This window comes from Onychostoma macrolepis, chromosome 09 (genome assembly GCF_012432095.1).
Source record: "Onychostoma macrolepis isolate SWU-2019 chromosome 09, ASM1243209v1, whole genome shotgun sequence".
Lineage (NCBI taxonomy): Eukaryota > Metazoa > Chordata > Actinopteri > Cypriniformes > Cyprinidae > Onychostoma > Onychostoma macrolepis.
This window is the reverse complement of record NC_081163.1, coordinates 18343806-18367440: the sequence shown is the minus strand read 5'-3', so window position 1 is coordinate 18367440 and position 23635 is coordinate 18343806. Positions and strand designations below refer to the sequence as shown.

The window sequence follows — 23635 nt, the reverse complement described above, 5'->3', positions numbered from 1 at the left end:
AAAGCCCACAAAATTTTCAGGGCCCCAAATTTTCAAGTTATCCCAGATGCATTCTATGCGTTCTTCTTAAAGTATAGTCTTGGTAAACAGTCATGGACCTTAGGGTGGCTTTCTGTTAGGTGAGAGATATCTTTTTTTTTTTTCTTTTCTTTTTTTTTTCCCATACATATTTATAGTAAACTTAATAACAGTCCTAATAAAAAAAATTAAAAAAAGGTTTAATTTGTTCAGTGTATTAAAAACTATTCAGACATGAATCAATATAAAAATGTCCATCATTGAATACGTCTGAATTGAAGGTACTTGACTCATCACAAAATAACGAAGCCACATCTTTGAGTTGTCCTTGTATGCTGAATTCAAAAACAAACTTGACTGTGACCTGATTGATACAGAATGTTTATGTATAAATGAAAGCAAACGACATATCTGAAGAAGTATTGCTTAAATTATCTTTTTTTTTTTTTTTAACCAGTTGCTTGGAGATTGAGGTCTCTGCAGAGCAAAATTGGGTGTTTCTGAATTGCTGGGCGTTTTCAAACTGATGGGTGTTTCTAAATCATGCAATCAAAATGATCCCCTTGACCTAACCCCACCCCTAAACCTACCGTCACTATGACTTCAGCCAATCAGGTAACATGGTCGAAAAACGCCCCGATCTGGTAACTCCCATTACTTAGCTGCAGAGACCTATACTTGGTTATTAGGGCTGGGTATCGACTTCGTTACTTTTTAGGCACCGACCGAATTGCCTCAATACCACCGAGTATCGAAAAACGTCTTCTCGTTCGGTGCCAAATTTCGATACCTAAGGGGTTAATCTCATCAAGGTCAGTGAGGCCTAGGTGTGTTCGACTAGAAGCGACGTGGCGCAGATTGATCCATCAGTGTTTTGATCAGTGTTTGACATCCGCGAGAGCGACTCGGAAGCGTATGGAGCAGCCTGCTACTACACATTGACTGAAGCGGTGATTTCAGCGTCTGCCGTCTCACTAATTGAGGACATAAACACATGAACAACATCTCCAGAACTGCTCTGAGAGTCACTTCATGAGCATTTTTACCGTTTGATTTGAGTAAAACTAGCGTCATATCGTATACACACAGAACTGTAAAGGTATTCACGGCAACCCGTCAAAATAAAAGTTCGGTTTAATGTGGAAGACACTGCGGCAGAAATATATTACAGTACTATTGTTCAGCAGACAGTACATACTGCTGCTATTAAAATTATTAAAACTTTATTATTATTTTTTTTTTTTAGTAATGATCTCAAAACATTTCTTCCATGTTTTAATTTTAATTGTAAACTCCCTTTGTTTGCCTAAATAAATAATAAACTTTGATTTTCAATAATTTAAAGATAAATGAAATTAATGTTTTATGCCTTCATTTGAAAACCAGATACAGAACACGGAATTTCTGAGGAAAAATAAAATATTTCATAAGGCTATTTTAAGGATAAATTTGAATAAACTTAAGTTGTTTTTAAGCATTCAAATAATTAGACATACTACACCAGAATTTAATAACAATAAAACATATGGTGAAAGAAAATAAAACTCCACTTATGAAAGTGGATAAAGATTTTCAATTTCTTGAAGTCTTTAACAACCTAGAATAAATGAATAGAAATGATGATTCTGTCTGAGCTATGTGTTTTAAATTGAACACGCACTAGTGTAAATGTAGCCTAACAGATGTGTAAACTGAAAACTATTTGAACTTTATTAAAATTATTTGCACTGATTTATTGTGTTGGATATATTTTGTTCCTTTGTGCAGTGGCTTAGGAGATGAGACTTTTGAGTCCGTATAAATGTCAACAAGCTGAAATAATAGTTTTTTGAGATAATGTAATCTTGTTAAAACTGATTTCATAAAATTGGTATCGAAAAAAGTATCGTTCAGGAACCGGTATCGAACTCGAGGTATCGGTATTGAACATTTTTGAACGATACCCAGCCCTACCAGTTATTCAAAGTATAGGCTGAGAAATGAGAATTAAGGACATCAGTGGTATGAATAAATGCCTGTATGAATGCTTCACGTGGAAGTCACATGCAAAACAATTGTGTCCTCTGGACTTTTTCCACTGGTCTCTTTATTTTCAGGCATTGAATAAACCAAACAACTCCAGTAACCTGCACTCTGACATACTATATCTGCCACAGGCGTCTGGGTAGACGGATAGCCCTCTTAAATTACCTGTGGTGTTTTTCTTTTTCTCTATTTTAGAAAAGGAATGCTTTAAAAATGTCAGTCTGTGCCTCCATCCACGGCCGCTGCCCCAGGGGCAAACGCTTCCCGTAAGACCTATTGTCGTCATGTTTATGACTGGTGTCTGCTTAGTGACTGACATTTAGGCAAATGGAAAAGTAAACATGACCCTGACCCGTGTGTGTGTGTAGGTGTGTGAGGTCAGGGTGAGGGTTGTTTTCTTTACGTCCCCCTCAGGAGCTCAGTCCCTCCTGTACCTCCATCCTCCCTCATTACGCGTCGACTCTCTCAGTTTGTGTAACAGCAAAGCATTGCCATCTCAGAAGTATTCGCTTTCTCGCCTGCATCCTCACCGTTTCGTGTTTTTCTTCTCTGTGTGATGGATGTTGTGTTCTTTAACCTTGTCTCCACCCACCCACAGTCTTGCGATGTACTTTTCTCCAGCATTTGTTTCCTTGAGGACTTGGAAAAAGTTAGTTAACAACCCAGATCCATATGCTAAGGAGTCTCAGTTCAGAACAATCGTGCCTTCCCCCCCATGTTCAGTTGGTGGAAATGTAGGCCACATATAAAAACATGCCTGTTCTGCATTTGTCCTACTTTTGCCTGAACTCCAAACCACAATCCAGCAGGTGCTCTGTGGACAGTCTTTCTTCATCCTACCTACTTATTGGGCATTTGTTTCAAAAGGAGGCCAAATGAAGTTCTTTTTTTTTCTCTATTCGAGCACTTACGACTAACAAAAGGAAGTAGGTTGTTGTTACAGAGTTTTAAGGGGAATTTCACAAGACACCTGTAAAGAATGTATTCGGGTAATTTGTCTTCCAGCTATATTTTACTTATTTCTGCTTATATTTGATTAAAGAAAAAAAGTAAATGGTTTTTGGACCATAAAGAAAGTTTTGCAGTGTGGCATTAAGTTAGTTAAAAGGGGTTATATGATGTGATTTCAAGTTTTTCTTTCTCTGTTACAAGCTGTTCATGCATAGATAAGCTCCCTAAAGTTGCAAAGACTAAAGTCTCAAACCCAAAGAGAGATTCTTTATAAAAGTTAAGCAACAAATGCCTCTTTATAATGGGTTTCATTGTTTTTGTGTTGTCGCTCCGGGACACGGCATCACAATACGGTTAGGAGCGTAACATTTCCGTGACACGCTTGAGGTATTCGACCAATCATAACACACTGGATAGCTGGCCAATCAGAGCACACCTCGCTTCTCAGAACAATGAGCTTTGTAAAAATCGACGCGTTTCAGAAAGGCGGAACATAGTGGAGCAATAATGTATATTATGTGGAAAATAATGTTTTTGTTTTTTTTTACCTTAAACCACATAAACACATTGCCTTACACCAAATACACCAAATAATTTTCTTTTTAACAACGTCATATGACCCCTTTAAACAAATTGTTGTTTTATATACATTTCTAAATGTTTTATGTTTTTATCTTATATAAATAAACACATTATATATTTATATTACACACATCTGTACTTTTTTTTTTTTTTAGAAAAACAATTATTTATTATTTTTTCAGTTTTATATGTATTACTGTGTATTGCATTTATATTTATTTGTGTGTGTGTATATATATATATATATATATATATATATATATATATATATATATATATATATATATATATATATATATATATTATTTATTTATTTATTTATTTTATGTGAAATTTGTGGATTCACTCTTTGCGTTGCATGCCAAGTACAGCAAGCACCCCGGCAGGGGTTGGATCCGTGCCTACAGATGCCATCTATATTGCTTTCTTGCACTGATTCACTTGAATAATTGGGATTAGCTTATTTGATAAGCGGGAAACAGTCTATTGTGTTTTGCTGACAAAGGGTAATTGGTCAGAAAAGGTCATGTTGGGTGTAAGACGAGGTTTGAGCGCGCACTCATGCATTTAGATGAACTACTAAATGGTCTCTGCTTGCATAAGGCGTGTTCAGAAAGGTTCAAGCCTTCAAGGTGTGATGGCATGCCAGTGTCTTTCACGGCACCCACAAACTAGGTCAGCTTCTTATCAAATCTGTGGTCCACTTACAGAAGCTATGGATTATGTTTAACAAGCTCTGAACTGCAACTCCCATAAGTCCCTTCTGTCCAAGCTTTATGCAGTTCAGCGGCATGACATGGTCCACCTTTACCCCATTTAACACATGCATGCCTTTTCATATAAGGTATGGTACCTGTCACAATAGTATTTATAATGGCCATATGAGAGCCCTCAGTGTTCTCACAACTTGTTACAATCCTAATGCAATGAACAGGTCTTCTGCTGGGCTTACTCTTTTCACTTCCCTTCTCCTATAACAATGGGTGTGGGCCATTGTGAAGTGCTCATTTTACTTAAAGGTAAAAATATTGTACGATAGTAACAATTTTATTGTTGGTTATTAATGACTTAAATTCATGCAGTTTCTCTTCTGAACTGAAATTGTATTGTTTTGTACTTGTCTTACACTAACATAAAAAAGGGTTTTTAAGATTTTTTTTTTTTCTGTTTTTGAAAGAAAATACTTTTATTCAGAAAGGACACATAGAAGACGTTTATAAAGTTACAAAAATACAAATACAATTTCTATTTCAAATAAATAATTTTCTATTCATTAAAGAATCCTGAATAAATGTATTACGGTTTTCACAAAAATATTAAGTATCACAACTATTTTGAACTTTAATAATAATAATAATAATAATAATACATAAGTACATAAGTGTTTCTTGTGCACCAAATCAGCATATTGAAATTATTTCTGAAGGATCATGTGACACTGAAGACTGCTGAAAATACAGCTTTGTCATCAGAGAAATAACATTTAAAAAATGTAACAACATTAAAATAGAAAAATAGAAAACTCTTATTTTAGTTATTGTAATAATATTTTAAATATTAGGTTTTACTGTCATCTTAAAAAGTCTTGGTGAGCAGAAGAGACTACTTCAAAACATTTAAAAAAAACTCTAACCAGCCCTAAACTTTGAAATGGTAGTTACTAGGGCTGTGTATCACCAGTAAAGTCACGATATGATACGTATCATGATATAGGACTGCACTGAATTTCACCTCAGAAGAATTTAGTAAAACAGCTGTTTATTAAACACTGCATACTATAGGGCCATTGCTAACTATAGGCAGAACAGGCAGTTGACTGCTTTATGAAGGGCCTCTATAACTGTAGCACAGTACAATATAGGTAATGGCATTTGTATCATGTTTACATTGGGCACACCCCACCAGGTACAATATTCTGATTGCTTGCATTTTGTTTTTAAGCCCATAAATAATAATGTAGCCTACTCGTTCTAATAAATTTATATTGTAATGTACTCATATTAATATATTTAAAAAATCACCTTAACATTGCTGGTAGGTTATCATTGCACAATGATACACAAATTAACGCACTCTGTACATTTAAAAAATAAATATAAGATTTAGAAGAGTTCTTCACCGTCTCTAACGCACACACGTTCACTCACACAGATCACGTTGCGACAGATCACACAGACATTAACAATAAAATAGCTTAATCGCTCAAGAGCTACATTATCTCTCTCAACAAGGAGCTGGTAACATCATTGTTTCTAAAGGAATTTAAGCCACCGCTTCACTGTTAATAGAGAAACGCAGCAAAACGGTGGTAATTCATACATACACAGCCTCTCTCTCTCTCTCTCTCTCCCTCTCCCTCTCTCTCTCTCTCTCTCTCTCTCTCTCTCTCTCGTAAATGAACAGTTGTTGAATGTTGAAGTGGAGATGGCTAAACTGCAAGCTAACCAGTGTTTTCAGAAAGCAAGTGCGTTTATCCACAGTGGAGAGAGAGCACGTGCACATTGTTGCCGGGTTGACAAAGATAAGTAACACACTTAGCAGATATTTCCGTATTGCTCAAGTGGGAAGCTCTGTTTTGGGGATTTCGTCTCGTTATATCAGGCAACCCGGTTGTGTTCATCTGCGGCCAGATTAAACATCGTTGTAGCCTATATATTATGCTCTCATTATTTTTTTAGAAACCTCGCACTTTTCTACTCAATTTTAAACGGCGTACTTGTATTCAAATTAAGCACGGCCCACTGCTGCACATGTGCCACAATATCGATACAGAGACAGCTGTATCGATACTCATATCATCAAATCTCTGTGACGGTACATCGTCGTATCGATATATCGAACAGAGCACTAATAGTTTCTATAACACAGGGTTCCAAAATGAGAATTTCCTCTGTTTGATTTTCATCCAATAAGTAATTTTGGATGTTTTAAGCCTTTATTGGTCAAACAAATTTTCTCTATGCCAGATCACAGGTCAGAGTTTATTGTGTAGCAGAAGACAAAATCTTTGCATGTGCTTATGTACCCATTCCCCTTGGTTTGCATGTATATGAATTGAAGTATATGAAATTGAATACAAAATCTAGCATGAACCATCCCTTAACTCCTTTAAAGTGGGAATCACAACATACCAGTGACACCAGCAATCAACGTAACAGAGGGGTTTTATTTAAAGAGTCACGGGTTAATCCAGGGTCTTCTTTCCAGACGGTGTCCTTCTGTAATGGGCACTTTGAATGGCCCTTCTTTGTACATGCATCTTATTGAAATAACCTTATAGTAGTTAGTGATGGCACTGCATAGGTTGTTCAGAAATCAGAACAGCCAGCTTGTGATTTAGAGAGTCGCTGTGAAACGAGCTGGGTGACGATGGTCTCCATAGTGATGAAGTCTACAGCAGTTATTACACCTACAGATGGTCTGTTCAGCCAACCCAATGGCTTACACTTCCTTATTTATTGTCTTGCAGGACCCTGGACCCATGCCGCCGTCTCCCACCCTGGTCCAGAAGCCTCTGCAGTTGTTGGAAATCAAAGCTAGGGGGCGCTTTGGCTGTGTTTGGAAGGCTCAGCTGCTCAATGACTATGTGGCAGTGAAGATTTTCCCCATTCAGGTACCACACAGACCCGAGGCCAGAGAATCAGCTCCTAAAGCTGATGAGTTAATCTAACCTGCTTAAACAATTACACAGCCAAACGTGGAGCTGAGCCATGTGCGGGCCTGTAAAGTAGTACATACATGTGCACTGCATGTACAACATTAGCACATAATGTGATTTAAACAAAACTGAATTTGAGAGTATTGTAAAGTATTTCTAATTAATGATACTTGACAGCAAAGATGATGCAATTGTATGAAACAGAATGTGAACAGGAAACTATACATCTTCCATATTCTAACATATCCTGTAAAAGCTGTATATGTCAATGTTTAGTAGTTATATAGTTAAATATACATAAATTCTATAATTATTTTTTTCTAAAATAAATATTGTAACTTTTTTTTTTAAATTAAATATGACTTTAAACAGAATAGGAACAGAACAGTGTTCAGTGGGCGCTGTTTTTAAAAGAAATTAGTATTCAGCAAGGATGCATTCAATTAGGGATGGGTACCGAAACCCGGTATTAAATCGGTCTCGGGGCTAAATTATGAAAGACCGGAGTATCGATAAGCTCTGACGTTATCGGTTCTGCTGTCGGTACTGGAGAAATCAAGAAAACACACATACATTTATTGTTACTATATATACACATTATTTTGCAAATTATATTTCACCAGAGTTGCCAGCTGTTTTTATGTGCAATAATATTCAAACATCTGTCTGATACATTTTGCTATTCGCAATTCAGAACGAACGCGCTTACGCGGAGGAGTTTCAGCACGTGCAACATGAAAGCCCTGTTTAATTATGATAGAAGAGAGAACTAACTATTCAAACATCTGCTTATGCTTTAGGCCTGTGGCTGTTATATTAAGCTTAGTTTATTTATTTTTATTTCGATTTTGGCTTCTAAGTATTATAGCGCGTTTCTTCTAGCACAACTTCCTTCCCTTTACAGCGGTGCGCATTCGTTCCTCCCTAACCAAAACTTAACGTCAGAATCAGCTCAATCGGTGATTATTGTAAAATGCTGTCTTTACTGCTGCTACATTGCGGGACATGTTTGATAATAAAACGTTGAAAGCACAATCAGCGCGAGACGCTGTTCCCCAGGATGAAATGTGTGCGCGCCGCTCCAAAACGGACAAGCAGATTACACTTTGAGCTTCAGGCGCATCCAAACGATCAAATGCACACAAAATGTCAAAATGGCCAGCTACGAGTATTCACTTAAACACAGTTTATGTCTTAAGTGGACGAGATCAGTTGGGAGAAAATCCGATGTGTGTCAATATTTTGTCTTAAAGTGACAGACTGGTGCTTGGGCCATCAATGTTAAATAACAAAATGCAAAGAGAAAATCACCCACAGCTCTTAATCTGAATAACGTTATAGCTTTAATAAGCATTAATCTATCAATACATACAGTGAAAATTATACAGTGTTATTTTACATTTTAATTTTTTTGTTTTACGTTTGATTACTTTTAGATTTCTTTTGTAGCTATTACTTACCTGAACATTAATGTTAGTAGACCTTCATGGAAAAATGAAAGCACTGTTTATTTCATTTCATTTAATTTGTATATTTGTTTTATTGTATTTGTTGGTTTGTTTTACTTTGTTTCTTTGTTCATGTTCTTACTTTATCTTATGTATATAAAACACTAAAAATGCCTGCACACTGGTGCATTTACAAATTGATGTTTTATATTAATTTAATTAAATATTTATTTTACATTTCAGAATATAAAGCAATGTTAATCCAGCTCCTAATCTGTCTCATTCATATATATATATATATAACAAAAAGTACCGATAAGAATACCGTTAAAGTACCGGATCGATAAGCAGTATCAGTAAGAGTAGTAATACCGTTAATACCTTAACGATACCCATCCCTACATTCAATTCATCAAAAGTGATGTTACAAAAGATTTCTATTTCATATAACTTCTGTTCTTTTGAACTTTCTTTTAATCAAAGATTCCTTAAAAAATGTATGACTGTTTCCACAAAATATTATGCAGCACAGGTTCTTTCAACATTAATAATACAAATAAAAGATTTTGAGCACCAAATCAGCATATTTTAATGATTTCTGAAATATTGTGTGACATTGAAGACTGGAGTAATTGCTGCTGAAAAGTCAGCTTTGCATCACAGGAACAAATTATGTTTTAGAATATATTACAATAGAATATCATTATTTTAAATGGTAATAATATTTCACAGTGTTACAGGGTTTTTACTCCATTTTTGATCAAATAAATGCAGCTTTGGTGAGCATAAGAGACTTCCTTCCTTAAATATACATGAATTAAATATGTAAAAATATAAAGATAAATATTTGTCATGAAATAAAAATTTGCATCCTTGGTAGAAACAGAGCTAACAGAAGCTGTCTCGCTCCACAGCTTAGAGTTTGGTGTGAGGGAAATAATTCATCTCATCCATCAATCAATCTTGTATTAATTTGCTCTGGTAAATTAGGTAAGATTACTGCTTATTTACATAATGTGAGTTGTCTGTGAATGGTAGCTAAAGCTCTGTAACTCGTATCAATTGTTTGAATGGTCAGTTAGCAGCCCTGCCGCTGTTGACTTACTGGTGGATCAGTGTTTTTTTTTTTTAGGGGATTGCCCATCATGCTGGTGTGCTGTAATAACCATGTACTTTGTGTCTTTCTCAGGACAAACTGTCATGGCAGAACGAGTATGACATTTACAATATCCCTGGCATGAGGCATGAAAACATTCTGCATTTCATCGGGGCAGAGAAGAGAGGAAGCAACCTGGACATTGAGCTGTGGCTCATCACAGCTTACCATGAGAAGGTGTGGAGATGTATGAGGGCTGGACAGTATTGGGGGAACCGTTCTAGATCCATTTTAGTTTCTCAAAGTTACAAATTAATTTCTGATATCATAATCACTAGGGATTACGTGCTATATTATTTTTCGATTGTTGCTAATAAACTTTAAAAAGTATTTTTTATTATTTATTTATATGAATTTTGAACATCATACTTTAATTTTGCATTATGAAATTATCAATCCCAGCTGCTGAACACTGAGAAATAAACATGAAAAAGAAAAAAATGAGAAGGAGAATTGGCTGCTTTTTGAATGCTACTGATGTAGTAAAGAAATAACAATTTTGTTATGAAGGTTTCTGTTTGATATGTTCTCAAGGGACATTACAAAAGAAACATTTTTTATTTGTCAAATTAATGCCTGGTAGGATGCAATTATGTGAAAGAATAAATTTTCATCAAAAGGTCATTCAAGATTTTCAAGTAAATATGTGACACAGTAGCACCCAAAGTATCCACAGTCAGTGTTATTGCTGAGTTTATACTTTTTCTTTCCTTTTATTGTGAATTTAAATGGTTTAGTTTTTTGCACTGCAGGCTGGTATATAGCCATGATTGATCCGCATGTCTGTGCTGTCTGTGTGCAGGGCTCCCTAACGGACTACCTAAAGGCAAACATAGTGACGTGGAATGAGCTGTGTCACATCGCTCAAACCATGGCTCGGGGCCTGGCTTACTTGCACTCTGACTTCCCCGGACACAGAGACGGCCACAAACCAGCCATCGCACACAGGTTAGAAATGTGCAGCTCTTTCATTGAACAGAAAACACTGTATAACTTGCTTTCTTGTGCGGAAAAACATTTTTAATGGGTGAATTTTTTGTCCATGCAGTGAAAGTTCTGGACCGCACTGACTTTCATTGCAGAGATAAAAACAGCTGGAAGCATTGAAAGGATCTTTGTGAGGATTTTAAGCCTTTTTACTTATATGTGCACAGAGATATTAAGAGCAAGAACGTGCTGCTGAAGTCGAACCTGACGGCCTGTATAGCTGACTTTGGTCTGGCTTTGAGGTTTGAGGCAGGAAAGTCAGCTGGGGACACACATGGGCAGGTAAGTGTTGAAAGACAACTGTTCAGATCCTCTAAAGCTTTGTACTGATCGTAAAGTGCCACCCTTTGTGCGAGGGTTGGCTGTTGTGAAGTGTGTTTAAATATGAATATGATTCTATGGAGGTGTATCAGAGGCTGTATCTCAAAACCTAATGTGCTGCCTACATAAAAGACTTGTCACGACACCAAAATGTCAGTAGTCGATACCATATCAGCAGTGAAATTTCTTTCTCGGTACCTCAACAAAAATGTATATGCTATTGAGCACAAAAAGTATTTTGTGCAAAAAGTTAAATAGTAATATAAATGCTAACAAATTCAATTAAAACCATGGCATTTTGCCTTCAGGGGTTTCTCAATTAAGTAATCACATCTTGAAGTTTTTCCAAGAAATTATTCAAGTAATAAAATCATGAACAAATAGAACAATTAAAACAATAGAACAATGATGCAAATTAAATGGACGTTTTTCACATTTTAACAGCAGTCTGAAGTATTCAGGTAAACATTCAGTAATTTATTTAAATACAAAAGAAATCAAATATAAAATTCAACTTTTTGTTTTGTTGTTAGGCTATAAATCACAGCTGGATGGGCCCTCCATATTTAAACTATGAATGAATTGACTGCGGTGCTAGCAGAAAGATTGTAGAATGACTTGTAGCAATACTTTTTTATTATATTCACTTACTGGCATGTTCAAGTGTTAGTGTATATCTAGATCATTGAAACATTCTCATATACTTTAATGTAATTGTTGCTCTGGCAGCTGGACCCTTGCCCATAATTCACTACTCAAGGCATACTATATGCATGTACATGTTCCATTTTTAACTGTCATGCTAACCGGAAGGTGGTCTCTCTGTGCGCTCCAGGTGGGAACCAGACGTTACATGGCCCCCGAGGTGTTGGAAGGGGCCATCAACTTCCAGCGAGATGCTTTCCTCAGGATAGACATGTATGCAGTGGGACTGGTGCTGTGGGAGCTGGCAGCCCGTTGCACTGCGTCTGATGGTACGTATGCGTGAGCTGCTGTTCCTCGTAAACCATTTTGACATCAATCTGTGAAGTTATATCAGTTATTTTATAGTACAAATTTGATTGACATTTGAGTTTAATCTGGTCTGGCAGCACTCCCTGATCACACAAACACATTTCCAGTTTGTTTTCCTGTCACTTGGGCTCCTGAATAAGCCTGTCACTGTAAGGGCAGTAAGTTCACTATTATCGATTATTGGTGTCTGGTCTAATGGAACAATATTGATCAGGTGTGGACAGTGAAGCAGACCTCAGGGACTGTTGTGACAGGGTCATCATGTGTGACGACCTCATTGAGTGCAGCACATGATGGGATTGAATGGATGATGGATGAGTGTGATGGCAGATCAGGTGGTTAAACGGCATTCTGTCTAGCTACTACTTCTCCAAAGTGTCTTCTCCCTCATTTGTTTGGCGTTTCTGTTGATAATGCAGAAGAATGTTATTTTTTCAATTGTTGAAAAATGTTATCCTATCTTGGGTTCATTTCTATCAGTTTTTATCAGCAGTTATTTTATTTAATTTTTGATGTGCATAGCAAAATATGTATTTTTATTCTCCCAGCAAAACTCTAACCCAGGGGTTTTTAAAAACTTTAATGCCAAGAACAAACAAAAATGAAAAATTGTCATTTCCTCACTCTTATGTCGTTCAAAGCCTGAAAGACTTTTTCTTCTGTGAAATGTAAAAAGATACTTTGAGAAACAGTTTGGTTCCCTACATTCTTCAAAATATCTTATTTTGTGTTCTATAGTGGATGTCATGCAGGTTTGGAACAACATGAATTATGACACAATTTTCATTTTTGCAGCTGAACACATTCTTTTTAATACACATTTTAAATGATTTTTATACTGCTCAAAATGATTAAAAACTAGGGCTGATAATCAAAAATGAAACGGTAATAATTTAGTAAATGTTAAAAATGATTACATTTACCACATTTATGTCTAAAGTTAACACAAATTTAGACATTCTTTAAAAAAAAAAAACTTTTTGTGGTGGTGTTTTTCTTGCAAGTTTTCTGTGTACCCCTTTTACCCCTGGGTTCTCTGGACCTTAGTTTGAAAATGTCTGTTACCCCATCAATGGTAGAACTTCCTGAGCAGATGTTTGTTGCTTCTTAAGGTCCAGTGGACGAGTACATGCTTCCGTTTGAGGAGGAGGTGGGCCAACACCCCACTCTAGAGGACATGCAGGAAGTGGTGGTCCACAAAAAGCTTCGGCCCACTCTCAGGGAGTGCTGGCAGAAACATGCGGTACGTAATCATCATTAAACCTCACCGCTACTCTGAAGTTTTTAATGAAGTGAATATTATACTTGATATAAAACATGTTCATTTGTCTCTCAGGGTCTGGCCATGCTGTGCGAGACTATAGAGGAGTGTTGGGACCACGAGGCTGAGGCACGTCTCTCTGCGGGCTGCGTCGAGGAACGTGTGATCCAAATGCAGCGGCAGACCAGTGTCTCTGCCCCGGAGGAAATAGTCACCGTTGTAACAATGGTGACCAACGTGGACTATCCCCCTAAGGAGTCCAGCCTATGACTAGAGGATATCAGCATGTGAATTGCGGGCTGACCGAACAGAAAAGACGTGTCGGAGATGGTGGTGGACTGCTGTTCTGACGGCTGGCTTCAGACATGCTGGATGATCGTCCTGTACTTACGGCTGGAGCAAATGCAGACAATGCATTTTGTGCCGAATCTGGGTTTAATACAGGTTTAACTGGAGCCAGCTACGTTATTGTATGTGTTGTGTATATATAAACTAGTACCATGGGGCGCTCTGGTAAGGACGGATGGATTATAAACCGACATCAAGAACCAACCTCTTTGTTGTCGTTTCTCTGCTCGGAGAATAAACTTTCCCATTCAAGGAGGAAACGAGACTCCTCCTCTGCACGGCGCTCGTGTCATTTCAGTATAAAAAAGGGCAACGTCCATGTAAAAAAAGACACATTTAATGTGTTCGTATGAATGACTATTGTAATGCCAATAAGAAACAGCTTTTTGAATGTGTAGTGTGACGCTGCTGTACAGATATCAACGGAAAGGGTGACGATACAACCCAAATCAACACGTGTTTCCTCTGAAAGCTTTCAGAGTTTCTGTCAGATAACCACCAACCTCTCGACAAGGTATACCTCAGTTTCTCATCCTAATAATAAGTTTGTTTTGTAACACTATATGATATAAAAAAGAGGCTTTTCGATGACCTCCATTTGGCACGAAAGCTTTTTAAATACGGGGAAAACTTTTTTTATATGACAGATTATGCCAAGAAACGATGGCCATTCATAAACCAGTGTTCTGCCTTCTTTCTTTTAGTTGTTCTCTGTTGCCCTGCTGTTTAAAATGTGATACTTTTGTTTTTTTAGCATTGTGACCGTTTGTTTGTTAAAACAAATTTTGACCTTTATTGAGACCTGTTGAGAAGAAAAAAATCCCTGAAAATATGAATTTTGTGAACATAATACAGAAGCACTTACCAATATAGGTTTGCGGTGTCCTCACAACATTGACGTATGTGCATGCCTTGTTTTCTTTTCTTTCTTTTCTTTCTTTTTTTTTTTTTTGGTTCATTTTTTATTTTCTTAGCTTTTCAAACCTTTATCATGTGGATTGAGCATGAGATCCCGTTAGCAGTCATGGAAAACCCCTTCATTATTGGTTAATCTGAAGTATTTCCTGTCTTCAGGGCGTCACTCTTTTTGTTTCATTTCCATTTGGAATCATCCAATCTTGGTCTTCTACGGTCTTCTCACTGTCCGCTTCTGTCGCACTGCGAGTAGAAGACCGCTCTTGTGCGCTGCGTTTGAACCAGCCTCCTCATGAAGCCCGAACTCACGAGTGACACGTCAAACTGGTTTCAGATCAGCAGCCAGGCGACCTTCTACACACTTCTACAAGAACTGTATCTCAGTATGTCTCAGGAAGCGTTTCCCTTTGCTTTGAGCCCTCTGGTGCCATTCTGGTGACCCTTGTTGTATTATGTATGCAAGGGCCCTTAATATAACACCTTATTAGTGTGGTCATATTTTGTGCAATAACATCCTAAGCAGGGACTGTTTCACAGCTCACAGGCCACTTCCAGTGTGGTAAAAATCCAAGCGCCTAGCAGTTTGCTTAGACCATAATGTACATCACAAACTGAAGTCGATGTCAGGCTATGCATATGTTATGACGCCCGGTTGTCTGAGAGTATTAAGCTAATAATATGCTGTAATGGGGACCGAACACATGCAGTAACTCTCTGCCAACAGAGTCTTTCAAAATAACAGCTGCTCTGCTGCTGCTCTTTGGCTTCGTTCACACTACACTTGAATCCAATTTGATTTTCAAATCAGATATTCAGAATCATTTCGCGAGAAATCTGCTTCATTTGTTCGGACAGTGTAGTCAGTATCCATTCCAGATAACAAAAAACTGCTTAAAATCTGATCAGACTGTTCACACTGAAACTGATATTAATCTGACTTCAAACCACATATTTATTTGTAAATATCAGATTTTTTATGAGGGTTTTTTTCCCCTTTTAGACTACAAACAACTGATGTGATTTGTATCAGATACTAAATTGGATTTCTGCTGCTTGTCTGAACAAGTCCTGAAATATGATTCAGTAGCTCATTTTAGTTCATTTTGCTTTCAATATTCTAGTTACGTTGCACCCCAAAAGAGTGAAAAATGAATTGAGATCTGAACTGACAATTGAACGCATTTCTGAAAATCTGATTTTAATCTGATTTAAAACCACATATTCATGTGATTTGTATCAGGTTTGTAAAAATTGTCTGATTTCATGTGCTCTTTGCCCCGTTCAGACTACAAACAACTAAACTGATTTGAATCAGATACTTAATCATATGCTGCCTGTCTGAACAAATAATCCCAAAAATGAAAAATGAATTTAGATCTGATCTCAACACATTTGTAAAAACCTGATTTTAATCTGATTTCAGACCACATGGCTGTGGTTTGAATCCAGTTTGTTAACAATGCATTTCATGTTTGTCTTGTTTTTTGTTTTTTTTCCTTCATCCATTCAGACTACGAACATCTGAACTGATTTGACTCTGATACAAAATCTGATTTCTGTTGCCTGTCTGAACAAATCGTGAAGTATGATTCAGTGGTTCATTTTGCTTTCACAATTATTTTACAGTGTGATGCATTTGACAATGTTCAGGTCCATACAATCGTATGCAATCAAGCCCTTTCAATGAAAGCTCTTTATCTCTCTCTCTACTGTAGCATTCTCAGCCAGCTCATTCTGTTTTACTTCATGTGATGGTAAATTAATACATGGGCCTGTGCCATCTTTTAAAGGCCCTCAGTTGAACTCTGTAGATGCAAAGGTTCATTTGCAGGATGAGCGCTCTGGTCTGAGAGCATCTCCGTGAGGTTCTTGTGATTCACTTTTGACTAAACACTACAGATGATTCAATAAGCTGAGTGACTGCTGCTGGCCTGTAGAGTGTTTTCACCAGGTGCTGTCCTGTTCCCTGTCTGTTTTTGGTTTTCTAGTTGGGGAATCTGGGAGGAAGGTTGAATAAGATGGAAAGCCAAACTTTAAAAGCCCCGTGTTTAGTAGAAAACTAGGATGATAATGCACCGTATGTACATATGAATGTTGTTTTAGATTGTGAAAAGAGCATGCTTTTTTTTTTTTTAATGTCTCAAAGAAAAAATCCTTTATTGATATTATTATTATTATTATTATTATTAAATATTTTCATGTTAATTTTGTACATCTGTATTTTAGTTTTATTAATTTATATCATGGCCCAACTGTCATTTCTTCTTTTCCGGATCAATGAGAAGTGATGCTATTTTTAAAACTGGTCAGATAAAACACTACTAAAGAATCAATCCTTTACCTCAGACTTCCACTCACAGCGTTCAAAAGATTGAACAAACAGTGTAGCACGACAGACAACATGGTGCAGCGTTGCAAGTATTGCTCCTGGGATTCGACCAGCAGCTTCTCTCTCTGTCTTTTCTCTCAGACACACTTTTTTGGTCTTCAGTGCTTCTTCTCAACTACACCATTGAGTGAATGTCTCCACTTTACCAAAACTCTCCATTTTAGGTGCGAGCAGCTGTATTACTGTTGTGCTGGACATGCCATTTTTGTCCACCTTTCTCTCGAATATTTAATGCATTCAGGGCCTGATCAGATGTAATTGTTACATAATGTACAGATGAAATTTTATGCTACTATTCCCCTCAAATAAAGTATAGTGACTGCTCTCAAATGTGTGCTGTCTCACTGAATTTACCTGAAAATACTTGCATGCATATTTTCTCAATGCTGGGATCAGTACTGTCCAGCCTGACAGGTCTGTGATGAATAGCTGTTATGTGTGAACACACCACTAGATGTCAGCATTTAGCCTGATTCTGTGTACACCCATTTTGACTTAGATTTTCCCTCTTCCCCTAAATGTAAAATGTTTGAGCTCAGTAACATTATTTTTAATAGTAATATTCAATAAATTAATTATTAGTGTTTGCTAATTTAATAAATTAATGACCGATTAATTCATACTTCTATTTAGCAAGGATGCATTAAACTGATAAAGAGATTTCAAAAACTTTATAAAATATTACCAAACCCAAACTTAAATGGTAGTTACATGTGTCTTCCAGCTATTCACAAAACCAGTCATTAGGGTCAGTTTTATATATATATATATATATATATAAGAAAAAAGCTGAATAAATAAGTTTTCCATTGATGTTTGGTTTGTTAGGATATGGCAATATTTGTCTGAGATACAACTGTTTGACAATCTGGAATCTGAAGGTGCAAAATAATCTAAGTATTGAGAAAATCGCCTTTAAAGTTGTCCAAATGAAGTTCTTAGGAATGCATATTACTAATCAAAAAATTAAGTTTTGATATATTTGCGGTAGGAAATTTACAAAATATCTTCATGGAGCATGATCTTTACTTAATATCACCAATGATTTTTGGCATAAAAGAAAAATCGGTAAATTTGACCCATACAATGTATTGTTGTTACACCCGTGCTAATTATGACTGGTTTTGTGCTCCAGGGTCACATATTATTATATGTATTTCAGTTATTATACATCCCGATTTTTTTAAAGATTTATTTTTTGCATTTTCGCCTTTTATTATGATGACAGTTCAGAACTGATTTGAAGTGCAGTGGGAGAGAATGAGGGATTGAGAAGGGTCTGGCTGCAGACTTGCACTTGGACTCTCAGACTTCCTCTTGGAGGGATCGGGAAAGGTCCTTGAGATGGTTTTTGAACTCGGGACGCACCCACAAGGCTCTCTGCGCCGACATACATCCTGATTAATAATGATAATAATCTCTTTTTTTTTTTTTAAATAGTAATCATTTGCAGGTGTTTTTAAAATTGCTGTCATTGTGTCATGACCCAGTCTCTTTTGAAAGTGGATTTGCGCTCCAGCGGCACGTCAACAGCAGTTCTGCAGTCCAGCAGGGACTGAACGCCCACCACTACAGGTTATATATAAAATGAAGTGGACTGCTTGTCCAGAATCTCAGCTCACTGTTTCTCTGTGAGCTGTTGAACTGAAGCACCTGGTCAGGCTGCTGTAAAGGTCCTTGAATAACAGTGTGGGAGGCGACACATCATTCTCCAACACACTGCTATGTGCTTCACTGACTTTAACACAACAAAAAGAAGAAAAACTACAGGTGAGACGTGATCATGCCTTAAGGTCTGAGAATAATTTCACAGTCCAGAATTAAACATTTGTATTAAGAACATCAAGTTACTTCAGCATCTCATCCTATGAGACTGAGTGGTTGATAACAACCTGATCAGAGAGAGCCATTATCCCTGGAGGAGAAAATTAACATCTATTTGAGCTCCTCTTGGGAAAAACATGTGTCTCTAGAATCATTTGGCAGCTCCCCAAACACTGAAGTCACAAAGCCAGTGTGCTCTATGCACATCTGCCACCTGCCTCTCCAGAATCTCCAGAGGTCACAGGAGGTTTCACATGATGCACCTGAGGATTTTTAACATCAGTGCTGTTATTGTTAATTAAAACTAGCTATTAAAATAGTTTTCAGTAGTTGAAATTAAGCTGAAATAAAATAGACCAAAAGAACTTAAAAAAACTGATGTGTGTATATATATATATATATATATATATGTGTGTGTGTGTGTGTGTAGATAGATAGATATACATACCTATATATATGTATATATATATATATATAAATAAATGTATACGTATATATATATATATATATATATATGTGTATATGTGTATATATATATATATGTGTGTGTGTGTGTGTGTGTGTGTGTGTGTGTGTGTGTGTGTGTGTAGATAGATAGATATACATACGTATACGTGTATATATATATATATATATATATATATATATATATGTATATATACATATGTGTGTGTGTGTGTGTGTATATATATATATATATATATATATATATATATATACACGTGTCAGATTAACTCTGAAAAACTGTTGATGTGACAATTTTAATGTTAGTTGTATCAGAAAGGTTTTGCATTTAATGCTCTATTCACACATAGAATTTATTTATTTTTCTTGGGCAGAACAGACAGCTGTCTGAAAAGCCAAATGTTAATTCAACCACAACATATTGGACCTATTGCAATCCAACTGTCCAAACCACAACTAGAGATCTGGAAATGTGCTTAAAAACTATCAGTAACTTCATATCATAACAGAATACAACATAAACACATACCATGATCCCCCCCAAAAATCTTGTCAGTAAATTTAGAAATTCAGTATTCAACTTATCAATAAACTAGTTGATTTTTGAGCAAATGTATTTTACTTGACCACCATTTAAGATCAGTCTACCACTGAATATGTAAACGGCAGTCTCCAGTTTTTATGAAGGAAATTTTAAATCCAATCCAGAAGGCATATTTCTGTGTTTGGTGGATAAATGTGAAAAAAGTAAAACTGTTTCCTCTCAGGCAAAAAGGAAAATTATAACCCTAAACTCATAAAGTGTTGCAGTACAGATGAATATAATAGACCCATAAGCAGTTATATAGAACTGGCCGTGGATCATTTTTCTGTTAAGATAAGCTTGAATATCCCCTCTCATTTTTAATTTGTGTTTTTAATTGTTTGTAAATGTGTACATCTTTAAAGTTACCAATACTTTGGCAATGAGAATCTTGAAGTGGTGGCTTAATTTTCTCCATTTACTCTTTCAGACTGAAATGTCAATAGCACGTGACCAAAAAGAAGTTGCCTAAAAACATTGCACAGTGAATGCACGTTCACACTTGAGCTGAGATGAAATTGGGTCTAGTAATGCCTGTGGCCCATGCACGTCACAATATCACGAAGGCCTCTGGGCTCACCGTTCCCCCTCAGTGAATGCACGCAGCTCACAATATATAATTCAGGTGGTGTTTAGTTTATTTGCACGCTAAGTCCTAGAAAAAGCTACTAACTGCAACTTCTACTCCTGCTTCTACCCTAGTGTTCATATGGACTCCCAAAAATAAAGAGGGAGTTCGACCAAATGTCAGCAGTATAAACTCCTACTCGTACAATACTGCGAGACACATTCCTGTCACCATTATTTGGCAATGTGGAACATAATATCCAGAACTCCCAGGACTTGGCAGAGGAGGTCCGGGACCCAGTGTACCCAAAGAACAGGACCCTGAAGGGAAAGAAGAGTAAAATATGCAGTACAGTAATGAGGAACATCATAGCTGTCACACAGCACAGAAAGGCTGAAACACCTCCGGACTACACTAAAACACAAGGTTCACACATACACAGATATTCCAGTTGAAGTTTTGGAGAAGAAAGGGGTCATTTAAGAAAGGAAGATGACCATTTGTGACAAAGTGAAACAGCCATCTTTGAAGCCTTTCATCCTGATCCCAGCAGTTTACACTAATTCACACCTGGGATCTCAATGCCTGCAATGACTTCAACGATGAATTGTCTTGAGACTCAGGATCGTGTGCTTTGAGCTTAAATGATGGGGAATCACCGCCATAACCAGCTCTATGAGTGGTGAAATGTCTTAAACAAGAGAAAAACACAGTCAGGTCAGGAGACAAACCAGACACACATTCAGTATTGGTTTTAGATGTAAAACAACACGTTAGCAAGTTGGCTGCAGTGTGTAAACATCATAAATGAGCATTTGTCAGTGATTAATATGACTAAAGCAAACAATATTTCTATAACTATTTGTAACCCATCACACATGCATACAGGGCATCAAATCTTTCATTTGTGAAATGTGAATCATTCCAGAACATTATTTTTCCATGACACCTTCTTTCTAAGTCTTTTCTATTTCACTGATGGTTACAATTAGATGTTTTTCCTTCCATTTCATAGCTACACATTTTTGTTCAATTCATTGATTTTGGCCTGATGATATGCGATGAAACAGGCACAAATGCAGTATTCTTTTACAATATCATTCTTTTAAATAGCGGTGGACTAATCATACAAAGCACTGAGATATTTTGCAGTTATGCTGCTTAATAGTTTTGTCAAAACTGTAAAATAAAATAAAAAATAACCCTGTTGAAAAAACCAGCAAATGCTGGTTAGGCATGTTTTGAAGCATGTCAGTTGGTTTAAGCTGGTCTTTAGTTGGTCATAAACTGGTTTAAGCTGATCCTAAGGTACTAGCTCCTGCTCAGGACCAGCTCATAACTAGTTTAAACCAGGTTATGACCTACTAAGGACCAGCTTAAATCAGCCGCATGCTTCAAAACATGCCTAACCAGCTGTTTTTTTTTTTTTTTTTTTGTCAACAGGGAAGATTCTCTGATGAATACACAGTTCAAAAGAACAGCATTTAATTGAAACATAAATTTTTGTAGCAGAAATTAAAAAAGGACTAACTTACTCTCCCCGGACTTTTAAACAGTAGCATACAACATAAATGCTCCAATTAATTTACTGTTCCTGGTGTGTGCAAGCAATATAGGCAATGTTCTCTAGAGAAACACCCAGTGCAGCCCCTGCAGCTCTCAGACACTCTCCACTTATCCATCTCACCGCTGTTTTATAGGATTGCCTCAGCGCTCTAAGTTCTGCTCGTTCCTCTCATTAAAAATGATTTGTGTCTTAGCAGGTAACTTTTTCCAAGCAGCTTCTTATGCTACACTTTCCTCTCTGCAGGCTGACCGCCTGCTACCAGACTGCACATGAAACTCAATTCCAGTATCATCGAACATGGTGGAGGATGGATGTTATTTATTTAAGAAACTTATGTCAACAAAATAGGCTACTGTGAACACAGTATGTACTCAAAAGCAGAGTAACCACAATCCCAATAAAATATGTGGAGTATGTTTTGATCATTTGAGCTAGGCACATAAAAACACAGCAACAAAATAACTGCATCTGAATTGAACATATGATTCTGGACCACAAAAGGACCCAGTCATAACGGGTATATTTGTAGCCAACAATACATTGTATGGGTCAAAATGATCTTTTTCTCTTTTATGCCAAAAATCATTAGGATATTAATTAAAGATCATGTTCCGTAAAGATATTTTGTAAATTTCCTACCATTAATATATCAAAACGTAATTTTTGATTAGTAATATGCATTCCTAAGAACTTCATTTGGACAACATTAAAGGCGATTTTCTCAATATTTAGATTTTTTTGTGGGGAAAAATTTAAAGCTTATTTATTCAGCTTTCAGATGATGTATAAATCTCAATTTAAAAAAATTGACCCTTATGACTGGTTTTGTGGTCCAGGGTCACATATGTGTTGTTGGTTCACTGGTTTAAATTTAGTGACAAAACCAGTAGTAAAAACAACCACAATTTTGAGCAATAATCCATAGTAATTACGGATTTTACTTGTATTTAATGGAATTGGAATATGTTGTAAAGCAAGCAGGCCCAATTCTTCACTTTCTTTATTGGTAATAAAACGACTATAGACCTTAGTCAGAGTACGCCATATTTAATTTTTGACAGGAATTAAGAAGTATAATGCGCTGAATGGATTGTACTGTTGTTTAACAACATACCGGTTGTTCAGCCAGCAAAATGTCTTTCTAGACAAGAACTATGAACAGTTTTCAAAGTAGTAAATTGTGAAAATTTGTGTTTTCAAACATTCATGTTAAATTCAATATGGTGCCTAACCTGAATAAGGGTGTGAAGGTACTAACATAATCTCATTGCAATTCATAAATATTTTACATTTTGGCAAATTGGTGACTAATTTGTACAAAATTTGTACAATTCCTATGTTCTAGTATGTAGCCCCACTGAAGGTTAGGTTTAGAGGTAGGGCTTCGGATGGACCCTTATGTTTATGCTTTTCTAAAACATGTAGGCCTGTTTCCATGTGAATCTCTTCGCCTCCTCATAAAACTGTAACATTTTCTCATAAGACTGGATGAGCAGGCTCATATTAAGAGCATCCCTTCCCCAAATGCACATAAACTGTCGGTCAATAGGCCTAG

General features: G+C 36.6%; 1 protein-coding gene across 2 annotated transcripts in view; it reads left to right on the top strand.

The window, feature by feature from the left end:
- The window catches only part of acvr2aa (activin A receptor type 2Aa), a 59912-nt gene extending 42515 nt beyond the window's left edge, over positions 1-17397 (top strand). For both annotated transcript variants that reach the window (XM_058786279.1, XM_058786280.1), the window contains exons 5-11: positions 7046-7189; positions 9872-10015; positions 10641-10786; positions 10993-11107; positions 11982-12120; positions 13273-13403; positions 13497-17397. In XM_058786279.1, the coding sequence (XP_058642262.1) occupies positions 7046-7189; positions 9872-10015; positions 10641-10786; positions 10993-11107; positions 11982-12120; positions 13273-13403; positions 13497-13691 (1014 nt within the window). In that variant the 3' untranslated portion in view covers positions 13692-17397. The remainder of the gene's footprint in view (positions 1-7045; positions 7190-9871; positions 10016-10640; positions 10787-10992; positions 11108-11981; positions 12121-13272; positions 13404-13496) is intronic.
- Positions 17398-23635: the final 6238 nt, after the last annotated feature.